Source organism: Drosophila simulans, chromosome 3R, assembly GCF_016746395.2.
Source record: "Drosophila simulans strain w501 chromosome 3R, Prin_Dsim_3.1, whole genome shotgun sequence".
Classification (NCBI taxonomy): Eukaryota; Metazoa; Arthropoda; class Insecta; order Diptera; family Drosophilidae; genus Drosophila; species Drosophila simulans.
Window position 1 is genome coordinate 14,977,943 of NC_052523.2, and position 14,162 is coordinate 14,992,104.

Here is a 14,162-nt window from a genome sequence, read left to right on the forward strand (position 1 = left end):
TGGTGGGGAGCATTATTTTGTTTTGTTTTTTACCTTCGTTCTCTTTCTGACGCATGGTTGGAGTAGAATTCGGATTCAACCAATATTTGTTGTTGATAATGAAAACTATGCGAGGCATTTAAGAAAAAGAAATTAAATTAAAATAAAGTTGTTGCCACCGAATTAATGCAATATTCTTTAAAAAAATAACAATCTATATAGCTTAGTTTTGTAACAATAAATTTTTAATTATAAACTAGTTAACTTTTAGTTTCGAGCTAGATTTACATAGAAATCCTTTTATAATAGTAACTAAAAACCGAACTAATAGAAAGACGAAAATAACGGTCAATGCAATAACCGAAAAGAACGAGGCTAGAACATCCAGATTGTGGTATTCGATGAAGTTCAGATCCTGGCAGGCACTTCTCAGGTACTTGGCTCCCTTGTGCCGAGTCACATGCTCCACCCAGTAAACAGCTCGTTCCAGTGGAGTCTCCTTTTGGTCCCGATATTGAGTGGATATCACCTTGACCCTTTCCGTGTAGCTAGGATCACTAGTAACCCTTTCGATGGCGGATCGGAATAGCGAAGCCGTTAGTTGGGCATACTTCACCGTGATGCCATAGCCCATTTGCTCGGCTCTGGCCATATTCATGAACTGATCGCCGAAGAAGGGAATACCCACGACGGGTTTGCCATGGTAAATCGATTCCATTGTGCTCAAAAGTCCTCCATGGGTTATGAAGGCAATCACTTTTTTGTGTGCCAGGATATCGTCCTGCGGTAACCAGTTGGATATGAAAACATTATCCGGCCTATCATCAAAAGTTTCCGCCTCGTACTTCCAAATAAATCGGTACTTGAGTCCCCTCAGCGTCTCCACAATGGCATTTCGCTTGTTCTCCGGTAAATCTTTGCTGTTCAGGTTGGAGCCCAATGAAAAATAGATAACCCCGTGCTCGGCTTCTTCAATGAACTTGAGAATATTTTGGGGCAGTGGCTTTGGAGCCTTCCGATTCACGTGCATTCCGCCCACTTCGATCATGTTTGGCGAATAGGGCCGTGGATTGCTGATCGATACATGATTGTTAAGCAGCACCAACGACGTATCCTTGCGCATCCTATAAAAGTCCTGTTTGTTTTTAGGGAAATACTTTCGGTACAGCGCTTCATGTCTTGGCAGATTGATCAAATTCTCATAGGCAAATTCGTATATCTGGAATCCCAAATTCTGAGCCCTTTCCCAGAAATTCATGCGATCACCGAACCGCAGTAAGGAGTGTGGCACATACGATGGCGGCGAGGGTGTGCCCACCAGATCAGAGGTCCAGCCAGTGGCACCCAAGCTGCTCAGGGTGATCAGTGGAGCTCCGAAATGTTCTGCGAAACCGTAGTGGGCGTCATTCATGAAGGTCTCGCAGATAACTCCATCGAAGGTGCGGTTTTGTTTCAATAGCTCCTGTACTTTGGGCTCTTTTAAAAGACTTTCTGTTAAATCCAATCCCATTAAAGTCATTTTTGGATATCGCAATAGAACCGGCTTTTTGGCATTCTCCAGAATTCGAGCTTTGTAAACTACGGGAGAGAAGAATGCAATTAAATAACAAACAAATAACCAGTTCCTAGCACCAAAAAAGCTTAGTTGTTATGGTTGTTTATAAAGTTCTTGTATAGTTTGTATAGCCAAAAATTGTCGGTACAACCAATTTGTTGTTGACCCCCTGAGATTTGGGCAACTTTCACGTGTCCCTTATCAGATAAGACAACGCTTATTTCAGGCGATAAGCAATACGTGCCAGATGGTTGTAGTTTTTTGATAAGCGATAATATAGTATAGTACTCACCGCCCATCACGGTGATAATATTCGGCGTTTCCACATCGATTATGTTCTTAATGGGCTTCCTTTGGGGAAACGGCGATACCAAAGTGACATCATGACCGGCGGCGGCTAATCCTTTGGCCAATGCAAAGCCGACGGCGTAGTGCGATTTCGATGCAGTGTGGCTGATCATCAGGTAGGAATAGCCCCATGATTGGCCAAAAAGGGCTAAGAGTAGCAAAAGCGACGAATTTAGTAGCCAACTCATTGTGACAGCGTCTTTGAAGGTTAAAAAACAGACTGAAACAGGTTTACTTCATTTCTAGAACTTATAGTATTTGATAAGAAACTTTGTCAGTAGATTAGAGAAACGTTTGAAGTGGTGGCTGCCCAGACAGAATAATATTTTACAACTTTGTGTGTATGTACCTTCATTGACAAAATGGTACATGGTATAGTTAATATATAATAAAAATATTTTATTTACAATAGTTAAGCAATATTTTTATAACCTCCTAGTTTTAAATATAACTAATTTATTAAAAAGGTGTTATTTTTCTACCGATGTTTGTTTTTCTCTCTTATAGCATTCGATTTTCTCTCTTTCATTATAATTTACTCTTAAATTGAAAGATTTCAATTGAGTGAACAACTTTTTTGTTTGCTTGAGTTCTCTTGAGAACTTGCAAAATCATGAGAACTTAATGCTGATTGATCAGCACATTTCGAGCCCTTGGCACTACTCTTTAAAAGTGATATAATATTTTATAAATTAATAATTTAATTAAATATATAAAAATGCATTGGCCAATCAAGTAGAATAAGCAATTTAACTACATAAACTTAAAGTATATTGATATATATCAGTACCACTTCAACCTCCGAAGAGATAAGTCGTGCCACTCAGTCTAAAGCCTCGCTTCGCGTAAGCCCAAAACTCTTATCAGCAAAATCTTGATAAACAAATATCAACCACAAAGAGAAAATAAAAAACTTAACAACAAAAACAACAATACCGCTAATCCGGGCTCAAGCCCTTAACCAACAATCATGACAGACCCACCGAACATTTACAAAATCACTTCAAAAACATACCAATCCCAATTAGGCGAACCTAAATTTATAATTATTAAAAGAAATGACAACAACTCTTTCGAAAGAACTTCACCATTCATCATAAAAAAATCGGTGGACTTTGCCTGTGGAGGAGAAGTTGAGGGATGCAAACGTACAAGAGACGGCAACCTGCTAATAAAAACCAAAAATGAATTACAAGCCAGAAAACTCCTAAAACTAACAAAAATTGCAGATGTGGATGTAACAGCAAGTGAACATAAAACATTAAACTTCTCTAAGGGAGTTATTTACTGTAACGACCTTAGACACATCGACGAAGACACAATTCTACAAGAACTAAAACCACAAAAAGTATCTGAAGTTAAAAAAATAATGAAACGGCAAAACCCCAACTCTAACTCCGACACCAACAACATCACATTAGTTGAAACTGGACTCATAATTATAACCTTTGAATCGCATAAGCTCCCCGAAATAGTACGAATCGGGTACGAAACAGTCCGAGTACGAGACTATATCCCACTCCCACTTCGATGCAAAAAATGCCTCCGCTTCGGTCATCCAACACCCATATGCAAAAGTGTAGAAACTTGCATCAATTGCTCTGAAACAAAACACACAAACGACGGAGAAAAATGCACAAACGAAAAAAACTGCTTAAATTGCCGAAATAACCCAGAACTTGACCATCAACACAGCCCAATTGACCGCAAATGCCCTACGTTCATAAAAAACCAGGAATTAACAGCAATTAAAACCACACAAAAAGTTGACCATAAAACGGCCCAACACATATATTTCGAACGTCACGGCTTCCAAACGAAAAACACCTACGCCAAAACACTTACAAACGGCACAACCCAGAGGACAACAAACACTCCATCACCTAATATTCACACAAACACAACCCAATCACAACAACAAAATCCGCACCACACACCCAAATCAGCAGCACAAAACACTTCAGCTAAGACACCAACAACTGAACCAGCCAAAACAACCTTACTATCCAACCAACCACACCAACACCACCACCACCACAGCTACGACAAACTAGAAGACATGGATACCGACTACACACCTACCAGAAAACCATCTACGGCATACTCATCACAACTCACAGAAGACCTAAAAATAAAAATCTTCCCTAAAGATAAGTCCAATAACCTATCCATAAACCTTAAAGCATCAAAACTAAAGGCCAAAGCCCACAAAAACAAGCACACTAACAACAGCGACAGCGAATCCATATAGAACCTTAAACTCTACACAAAACCCTAACCGTTAACACTACCTTTAAGTAAGTTATAAGCTTTAATTTTCTCACAAATGTCACTAACTATAATCCAATGGAATCTAAAAGGATATCTAAACAACTACAGCCATCTCCTTATTCTAATCAAAAAATACTCCCCCCACATAATTTCCCTCCAAGAAACCCATATACAATACACTAATAACATTCCAACCCCAATAAACTACAAACTATTAACAAATATTGCCACCAACAGATTTGGGGGCGTAGCACTACTAGTGCATAAGTCAATACAACACACTGTCCTCAACATAACAATCGATATAGAAGCAATAGCCATAAATATAGAATCTAAACTTAAATTAAACATATTTTCCACATACATTTCTCCGACCAAAAACATAACTAACCAGACACTCCATAACACATTTAACATACAACAAACACCCTCTCTAATTACGGGAGATTTTAATGGATGGCACCCATCCTGGGGCTCCCCAACAACAAATAAACGAGGAAAAATAACTCATAGATTCATTGACAACATGCACCTTATCCTGTTAAACGACAAATCTCCCACACACTTTTCAACACACAATACTTACACACACATAGACCTCACACTCTGCTCTCCAATCCTAGCCCCCCACGCCAAGTGGAAAATACTAAACGATCTTCACGGTAGCGACCATTTCCCTATTATCACAACACTATTCCCAACAACCAATCCACAAAAATTCTACAGACCCTTTTTTAAACTCAAAGAAGCCAACTGGGAACAGTTCAACGCTCTTACCCACCAAACCAACAAGAAATACCCCACCTCCCACAACGTAAACAAAGAAGCCGCTCTAATCAATAGAATCATCCTTTATAGCGCAAACCTCTCCATCCCACAAACCTCACCTAACACACATCCATACAGGGTTCCATGGTGGAATAAACACCTCGACCAATTACGTAAAGAAAAACAACTTGCCTGGAAAAAATTAAACCGCACAATTACTGTTGACAACATTCTAGACTATAGACGCAAAAACGCAATATTTAGATACGAACTAAAAAAGAGGAAAAAAGAAGCTTCCAGCTCTTTCACCTCAACCATCCATCCCACTACTCCCTCATCCAAAATATGGGCCAATATAAGACGCTTCTGCGGACTTAACCCAGCAAAACGAATTCATGCCATCACAAACCCAGTAAATAATGAGACTACATTGGCTAGCAACGAAATTGCTAACATATTCGCACAACATTTCTCTGACCTCTCCGGCGACTGGAACTTTTCAGAGGAGTTCCGGAACAATAAATATAGAAATAACCTACATCTCTACACCCCCTCTCCAATAGCCCAAACCATAGAAGAGAACATAACGTATCTAGAACTTAGCTCTGCACTACAAACATTAAAAGGATGTGCTCCAGGACTAAATAGAATCTCGTATCAAATGATCAAAAATAGCTCCCACACAACAAAAAACCGAATAACGAAACTATTTAATGAAATATTCAATAGCCACATACCTCAAGCCTACAAAACAAGCCTAATCATCCCAATCCTTAAGCCAAACACCGACAAAACGAAAACTTCCTCATACCGACCCATCTCCCTCAACTGCTGTATAGCAAAGATACTTGATAAAATAATTGCGAAAAGACTCTGGTGGCTAGTGACATATAACAACCTAATTAACGACAAACAATTCGGATTCAAAAAAGGCAAATCGACTTCGGACTGTCTACTCTATGTAGACTATCTCATAACGAAGTCAAAAATGCACACCTCCCTCGTCACTCTTGATTTTTCAAGAGCCTTCGATCGAGTAGGTGTGCACTCCATAATCCAGCAATTGCAGGAATGGAAAACGGGCCCCAAAATAATAAAATACATTAAAAACTTCATGAGCAACAGAAAAATAACTGTCCGCGTCGGTCCGCATACATCAAGCCCGTTACCCCTATTCAACGGAATCCCCCAAGGTTCACCCATATCCGTAATACTTTTCCTCATAGCATTCAACAAATTATCCAACATCATATCCCTACATAAAGAAATTAAATTCAACGCATATGCCGACGACTTCTTCCTTATAATAAATTTCAACAAAAACACAAATACAAATTTCAACTTAGACAATCTATTCGACGATATAGAAAATTGGTGCTCCTACTCAGGGGCATCGCTTTCCCTATCCAAATGTCAACACCTCCACATATGCAGAAAACGTCACTGCACATGCAAGATAAGCTGCAACAACTTCCAAATTCCTAGCGTTACGTCCTTAAAAATTCTAGGAATAACCTTAAACAACAAATACAAATGGAACACACACATAAACCTACTTCTACCCAAACTACACAACAAGCTAAATATAATAAAATGCCTATCTAGTCTTAAATTTAATTGCAACACGCATACACTACTTAATGTCGCAAAAGCAACAATTATAGCCAAACTGGAGTATGGTTTGTTTCTGTACGGCCATGCTCCCAAAAGCATTTTAAACAAAATAAAAACACCGTTTAACTCCGCTATCCGTCTAGCTCTCGGCGCCTATCGCTCTACCCCAATAAATAACTTACTTTACGAATCGAATACTCCCCCCTTAGAAATGAAACGAGACCTTCAAATAGCCAAACTATCCCAAAACCTAATCCTCTCCAAAAACACACCAATACATAAGTTCTTAAAGCCTAAAAAAGCTAATAAGAAAAAAACATCAACAATAGACCGAACAATCAAACTTAGCCTAGAACTTAATCTACCCTACAAACCAATAAAACTCCATAAAAACAGACCACCATGGACCCTCCCCAATCTAATAGATACGTCACTTAGAATCCATAAGAAAGAACAAACATCTCCAGACCAATACAGAAAATTATACGAACACACAAAGAATAACCTCAAAACACACAATTTCATATTCACTGACGGTTCAAAAATTAATTACACAATATCATTCGCCATTACAACGGAGACAGACGTCTTGAAATACGGCATACTGCCCCCATATTCATCCGTCCTCACCTCCGAAACAATCGCCATCCTAGAAGCAATAGAACTTACTAAAAACCAAAGAGGCAAATTTATTATCTGTTCCGACTCCCTATCAGCAGTAGATTCAATTCAAAACACTAATAATAACAGCTTTTACCCAAGCAGAATACGATCGCTAATAACGCAACACGCACCTAAAATTAAAATAATGTGGATTCCTGGCCATTCAGGAATAAAAGGAAATGAATTAGCCGATCAAGCTGCAAAATCAGCAAGCAGTATGCCACTTATCCTCACCCCAAACATAAATACCACAGATATAAAAAAACACCTTAAAGCCGACCTTGCGACAAAACAGAAAGAACACATAATAAACTGCAGTCCATGGTACCAATCTATTAACACGAACACCTCACACCCATGCGATTACCTTAAACAATCCCACCCAAATTGGACCAGACTCGACCAAATAAAAATAATACGACTTCGACTAGGACACACAAACATAACCCACCAACACTACCTAAATCCCAATTCAATACCAACTTGCCCGTTTTGCCAAGGTGATATTTCTTTAAACCACATATTAAACTCATGCCCATCCCTCCTACAAACCAAGCAAGATATATTTAACAACACCAACCCTCTAGACCTTCTTAGCAAACCCAATCCAGATAACATACAAAAACTCATACTTTTCCTCAAAAAAACTAAATTATACCACAAAATCTAAAAACAAAACAGGCATTTGTACATAACAAGCCAGCAATTAGTTACCAAATTAGATATTAACTAAATTAAGATATAATAACATTGTAAATAAATATAGCTGTAAGCCCCGTAGCTAATGCTATACTATCTAGGTTAGTCTAGTTTTGTAAACTATTCTATCTATCATAATAAATAAATAAATAAATATTGATATATATAGATAACTATAGGTCATTCAACAGTCGACTTGACGAGCACGATTTTCCACAATCAAAATTGTGTGTTTACCTTTTGGTTCCTTCCAATTCCATGCTGGGCCTCACGTTGAATTTACAAAAGTTAATTTCACAATGATTGTATATATACTCACATATCTATATAAATCCATGTTGAGCACAGTAAGCATTATCAGTGTGTGGCAGAGACGCGCTCAGTTCGGTTCGGTTTGGTTATTGGTTGCTCGGTTGATTTTCATCACCATGCGTATATTCACCTTGATCTTGGGGCTATTGTGTACCTTGGGTTACTCAAGTGGATACAATTACCTGATGGTTCTCAATTCCGCCGGTAGTTCTCACTTCAATGTGGGACATGCTTTGGCCAAGGGATTGGTCAAGGCTGGACATACAATCACCGTGGTCTCCGTCTTTCCTCAGAAGAAACCCATTCCTGGTTAAACTGATGTAAATGTGCCAAATGTGGTCAAAGTTATGGGAGGTAAGTAATTTTATTTTTTAAAGTGTGAACTATTTCCTAAACCGGTTTTTTCTTAGGAGACATCGGGTCCTTGTGGGCATCTATCCAAAAGCCATTTACTCAGAATCTCATCGATCTGTATCAAATGGGATTTCACATCACAAGAGGCCTTTTCGAGGACGCCAATTTCCAGGATTTTCTGAAGAGCAACCAAAGCTTTGATGCGATCATATGTGAGACTTTCTACAATGATGCTCACTATGGTTTGGCAGAGCATTTTAATGCTCCACTCATTGGATTGGGCACCGGTGGAGGTCTGACATTTATCACAGATTTAGTAAGTAAAGGATTAGCAGATAGTTCTAATAAACTTCTATATCATAGTATAAACGAGAGAAAATCATTCCGTTGAAGCCTTTCATATTTTGTGAAATGATGATCCTTAGTTTATCAAATTATTAAAGAATTATTTGAAATACTAAATATATTTTAACTTTTTCAGGTTGGTTCCCCCGCTCCAGCTTCGTTTGTGCCCCACGTAATGCTACCCTTCAACGATCACATGTCGCTGTACGAACGCCTTTTGAACGTGGCTTTCCTTGGCTATGAAAGGCTTCTACTGGACTACTATTTCTTACCGACTCAGGAGAAGTTCTACAAGGAGTTCTTTCCGGGCAACAAGAGGTGTTTCTATGAGATGCGCCGAAATGTCTCCTTGGTGCTCTTCAATCAACATGTTTCACTAAGTTTTCCCCGACCACACTCACCCAACATGATTGAAGTGGGTGGCATGCATATCGACGGAAAGTTAAATCCACTGCCCGAGAAGATCGAGAGATTCATCAATGAGTCAGAACATGGAGCAATCTACTTTTCCATGGGATCGAATCTCAAGACCAAGGACTTACCCCCAGCAAAGGTTCAAGAGATCCTAAAAGCGTTAGGTGGACTCAAGCAGCGTGTTCTCTGGAAATTTGAGCTGGATAACCTGCCCAACAAACCGGAGAATGTCTACATCTCCGACTGGTTTCCACAGACGGACATATTGGCCCATCCCAAGATCATAGCATTTGTGACCCACGGCGGCATGCTGAGCACCACGGAGTCCATTTATCATGGTAAACCCGTGGTCGGTTTGCCGATCTTTAGTGATCAGTTCTTCAACATGGCTCATGCCGAGCAAGCCGGCTATGGCATTATGCTGGACTTCAAGACGCTGAAAGCCGATGATTTCCGACAAGCCATCGAGCGGATTACCAGTAAGCCATCCTACACGAAAGTGGTGCAGGGCATGTCCTTCCGATATCGGGATCAACAAAACACGCCAATGGAAAAGGCGATATACTGGGTGGAACATGTGACCCGCCATCAAGGAGCTGCCTATTTGAAGAGTGCGGCTCAAAGGCTGAACTGGTGGCAGTACCACAATGTGGATGTGCTCCTAATTATTTTTGTAGTAATGGTTCTGTTGCTAATTGTACTGCCAATAACTATCTATAAGCTGCTTAAAAAGATATTATTTAAAGGAGAGAGAACCCAAAGCACTAAAGTCAAACGCAACTAGAAATGTAGCTATGTACTTTTGTATAAGTAAAGTTTAAAGCATGACAGTTCACTTTAAAAAAATCGACAGTAAAGAATTTAAAACCTGCTATGTTATTAAATTTTATACACAGTAAATGATATGGTCTTGTTTGCGCATTCAGATCGTTGGGAAAACCATAATGTGAATTTATCTCGAACAAACAGATGTAATTGCCAAACATTTGAGTTTCTGGCTACCCGTTTCCATTTCCATTGTGCCACATCCATTTCCATTGATGCCACAAGCAAATTACTGCCTAACAGCATGCTGCACAAAATTGTTTTCATCTTTTCCACCCAGCGCACAAACAATCGCTAACTCGCATCGAAAAGTTGAGATGTATTTTCATGGGCTGCCAAAAATACATTTCTCTTTTCTATTATTGGCCACGTTATCAATGCACACACGTGCCGGCCGCTGATTGATTTCGCTAGCAAGCGAAACGAGAGGAAAATATAAACCAAACGCAAATGACAAAACAAAATTGGAAATGCAGACGATGAGATGGGGAGGGTAAAATTTAAATAGGCACTCGAGCATTAAATTAAGCAGCATCAACTTACGTAGGTCGCGGAAAATCAGTCAGAACGGGATAGAAAAACACAAGGAGTGCCACTGTACCGGCCGCCCACTTTCACAACAACCCCCCGCCCAAAAAAAAAAGGAGGAAAATATAAAATAAAGTAAAGGAAACCGCTCCGAGGTGCAAAACGGCTGAAATGAAGGAAATGAAATGCCAAAAAGACAGAGTTTCCCCTCTTGCAACACACACGACAGCTTTTCCGAGTGTGTTTGTGCACTGAGCGAAAAGCATGGCACGTTGATTACAAATATATGCAAATTTAAAATAGTTATCTATATAATCTAATATTTGAACATTTAGGTTAAGCTAAAGCCTTAAGATTTTTAAATTGTTTAAAAATATTAAACCTAAAATAAACCTTCTTTCTTTCTTTTAACAATGCTAAACGATATTATTGAAAATCGAAATAACACATTTTATTTTCAGTGTAAAAGCGTGTGCAATGACATTGAAAAGACACGTTGAGCGAGAGGCAAAAGGAAGTGAAGCAGGCAAAAATATGGAAAATATACGTAATGTGAGCCAAAAAGTTAGCTATGCACAAAAACTTTTTGATGGCGCGCTGAAAGTGAAAAGTAAATTTACGCTAAAGTCGCCGAAATGCACAGTAAAGGAAAATAAAAATTGAGAGTTGAGTGGGTTTTTTTTTGCCGGTTTGCCGGAGGTGGGTGAGTGGCGAGCGGGGGGCGGGATAAGTTGCAAAAGAATATGAAATGGCAAGAAAAAGCGAAATGAAACGGAAGTTCAAGTTGATTTGTTTGCAGGCAAAGTGGAATTTTCCCGGCACACCAATTCTCCCCCCCTTTCACCAACCAGCCACACTCACACATTGACAGCCATTTTGCGGAAACGGAAGCTGCGTTTCAATCGTACTTCTGATGAAGTTAACAACAACAGCAACCACACCGAAAACAGCAACAACAGATGGCTGTGGGGGCAAATAAATTTAGCATAACAATGGCGAATTTACGAGTGTGTGCGCCGGTACAACGCCGCGTATGCGTATTATGATTTTGATTCGCGTATAATGCCTATAATTTTGAAAATTGTAATGCCTATTTCGGTGCGTCAATTTAGGCTTTGCTACGTTTTCCTTTTTAAGCAACATACATATAACAAACAAAATGTTAATGTTAAACATTGTATATTTTTTTTGCAGTGAATATTTCTTCAAGGGTTTGCTTGCTATACATGAAAATTCCACTAAAAGGCACTTTTTATTTTTAAGAGCAACACATCCGGGTTAAAATCGTTTTCCTTTCGTTTTTTTAAACACCTTGCGGCTATGATTCATGCATGTAATGTCTGCGGTCCTTAATGTCGCAGTATCGTAATTAAAAAGTGCACTGCGGCGCCATGGGCGTTATTTTACGTTTTTTTTTTTTGGGTTCTCCTGATATATCACACATTTTCCAACCGACCCCCCTGCCATCCCTTCCCCTTTAGCATATGCAGAGATTGCGCTTGAAATGACAGTTGCACTTGCACCATGACAATGCGCCCGAAATGGAAAATGGGGTGCTGGGAAATGGGGTGGGAAATTCGTAGGGGGGAAGGGCAGTTGGGGGCTATGCAGCGGGGCAAATTGATTGCGATTGTTGAGTTGATTGGCAGGCGACACACACACTCGCTCACACACATATAGATACGCACACATATATATGTACATATATAGATTGACTGCATGCGACACTGGCAAACAAAAGCGCCGCTTTGTGGTTTTCATTGTTGATGCCTTTTTGCTCGCTTTTTGCTTTCTTGCTCCTTGTTAAAGGAGCTTTTTTTTGCACCGATTTATTTCTGGTTGCCGTTGAAATTAAGTTCGTTTTGTCTTTTGGATTTTGGCTTTGGCATATTTAACACGCGCAATTTAGAAGATGACAGATAGTTTACTGCACCGTTTAGACAAAAGAAAAGCTCAGTCTTTGTTTGGGTATTTTTCCCGTTGCGTTTAAATTCGTTTTGATTAAAAGGGTTCTAAGCAAATTAAACGTTACCAGATACGTATACTCTAAATTTTATAAATACTCAAATTACTTAACAGTTGTGCTAAAGCTAGGACAAACAAATTCCTTTTTAGGAATATAAACTAAAGCTGTGCCACTCCACGTTCAAACGCTTCAAGTTGATTGTTATTAATAAATTAACCCATTTTAATTTCGTTAAACAATCAAATGTTGGTATAAGACTTTGGGCTTTGCCCCAAGCTAAATGTTTTCAGTTGATGAAACTCACAATTTCTAGCGCATTTAGTGAAATGCACTGTTTTTTTAGAGCATAAAATAAATTGATTAAATTTGCCCAGCCGTTGGCTGTGGTTTAAAAGTTAATTGTTGTCGCCGGCGGCCAACGAGAGGTGTATAAAATGGTGAGTAAATGTCTAAATTATATAGTCATAAACATAGATTGAATGCAGGCATATCCAATCGGCTAACAACAAAGCTATCAAATTAGTGTGATTGGCTATGTGCCAACAATATTAAAGTAACTTCATTCCATTTGCCTCAAAAAACAAAAGTGGCGCATTATTATTTTTAAAGTGTTTTTGTTTGTTCTGGCTCGCCGGAGCTCTTTGAAATATTAAAATTAATAATAAATGTTGACGGCATTCATTTGTTGCTGCTGCTACACAAATATGAAGACTTCATTATGGCCGACTCATTTCTCGTTGTCTATTTTCTTAAACTCTCCATCGTCTACCACTTCTGCCTTTTACAGTTGAGGTCAAAATGTTTAAACTAATAGTGTGAAATTTATTTTATTTTTTATCGTATATCGGAAAAGGTGGTTTAAGGTTTATGATTTTATTTGATTTATATTGATAGTATATTTTAATTGGATATTACGAATGTACAAGTAATAAATCTTCAATATAAATTTATTTAGTAATAGCGATGGAATTTATGAAAAACCAACGTTTTTTTATTAGATCATAAATAATTCCCGTTTTTGAAACTATGTATATATATCCGAAAGCAACAAAGTTGATTAAATATAAGCCTTGTTCACTTTTCTTTAAGCCTAGCAAACTGGAACTATTAATGTGGCCACAACTGTTAGCTGCTCTCTTTTCATCTGGTTGTGATTTTTATTTCTTTTGGCAATTTCTGCAGTTGCTGTTTCTTTTTCGCTTTTCCCCCCATTTTAACTCTCATTTGCTTCGTTTTTCTGCTAAATTAAATTTTATTTAACTGTTATGCATGAAATTGGTTACAATTTTTATTTTCATGATGTTTTGTCTGCACACACACACACACACATAGAGGCTCACACACCAAATGAACGCTAATTTCTTTTTAAATTATTTAACAATTTTCAACTGCTATTCGCCAGTTGTTTTCGAGCTAGCAGAACAATCTAATTAGTCGTCCGGAAGGGGGAAATGCTAATAACGATGATGACGCCGATTTGTTTTATGCCAATTTACTTGGCAACATTTGTCGTTAATGCGA

The 14,162-nt window shown here is 38.6% G+C and overlaps 3 protein-coding genes across 3 annotated transcripts; 2 read left to right on the plus strand and 1 right to left on the minus strand.

The window, feature by feature from the left end:
• Positions 1 to 156: 156 nt before the first annotated feature.
• On the minus strand, positions 157 to 2,125 carry LOC6728571 (UDP-glucosyltransferase 2). Its single transcript, XM_002103876.4, has 2 exons — positions 1,827 to 2,125; positions 157 to 1,557 (listed from the first exon to the last, which is right to left on the minus strand). The coding sequence occupies exons 1-2, from the start codon at positions 2,068 to 2,070 to the stop codon at positions 236 to 238; spliced, it is 1,566 nt and encodes a 521-aa protein (XP_002103912.1). The 5' UTR covers positions 2,071 to 2,125; the 3' UTR covers positions 157 to 235.
• A 6,107-nt stretch (positions 2,126 to 8,232) lies between these two features.
• Positions 8,233 to 8,523, plus strand: LOC120285001 (UDP-glucosyltransferase 2). Its single transcript, XM_039295083.2, has one exon. It carries the CDS (start codon positions 8,233 to 8,235, stop codon positions 8,521 to 8,523), a length of 291 nt encoding a protein of 96 aa, XP_039151017.1.
• LOC27207593 (UDP-glycosyltransferase UGT5) lies at positions 8,429 to 10,222 on the plus strand. Its single transcript, XM_016183274.3, has 3 exons — positions 8,429 to 8,563; positions 8,620 to 8,879; positions 9,045 to 10,222. The coding sequence occupies exons 1-3, from the start codon at positions 8,557 to 8,559 to the stop codon at positions 10,104 to 10,106; spliced, it is 1,329 nt and encodes a 442-aa protein (XP_016035207.2). The 5' UTR covers positions 8,429 to 8,556; the 3' UTR covers positions 10,107 to 10,222.
• Positions 10,223 to 14,162: the final 3,940 nt, after the last annotated feature.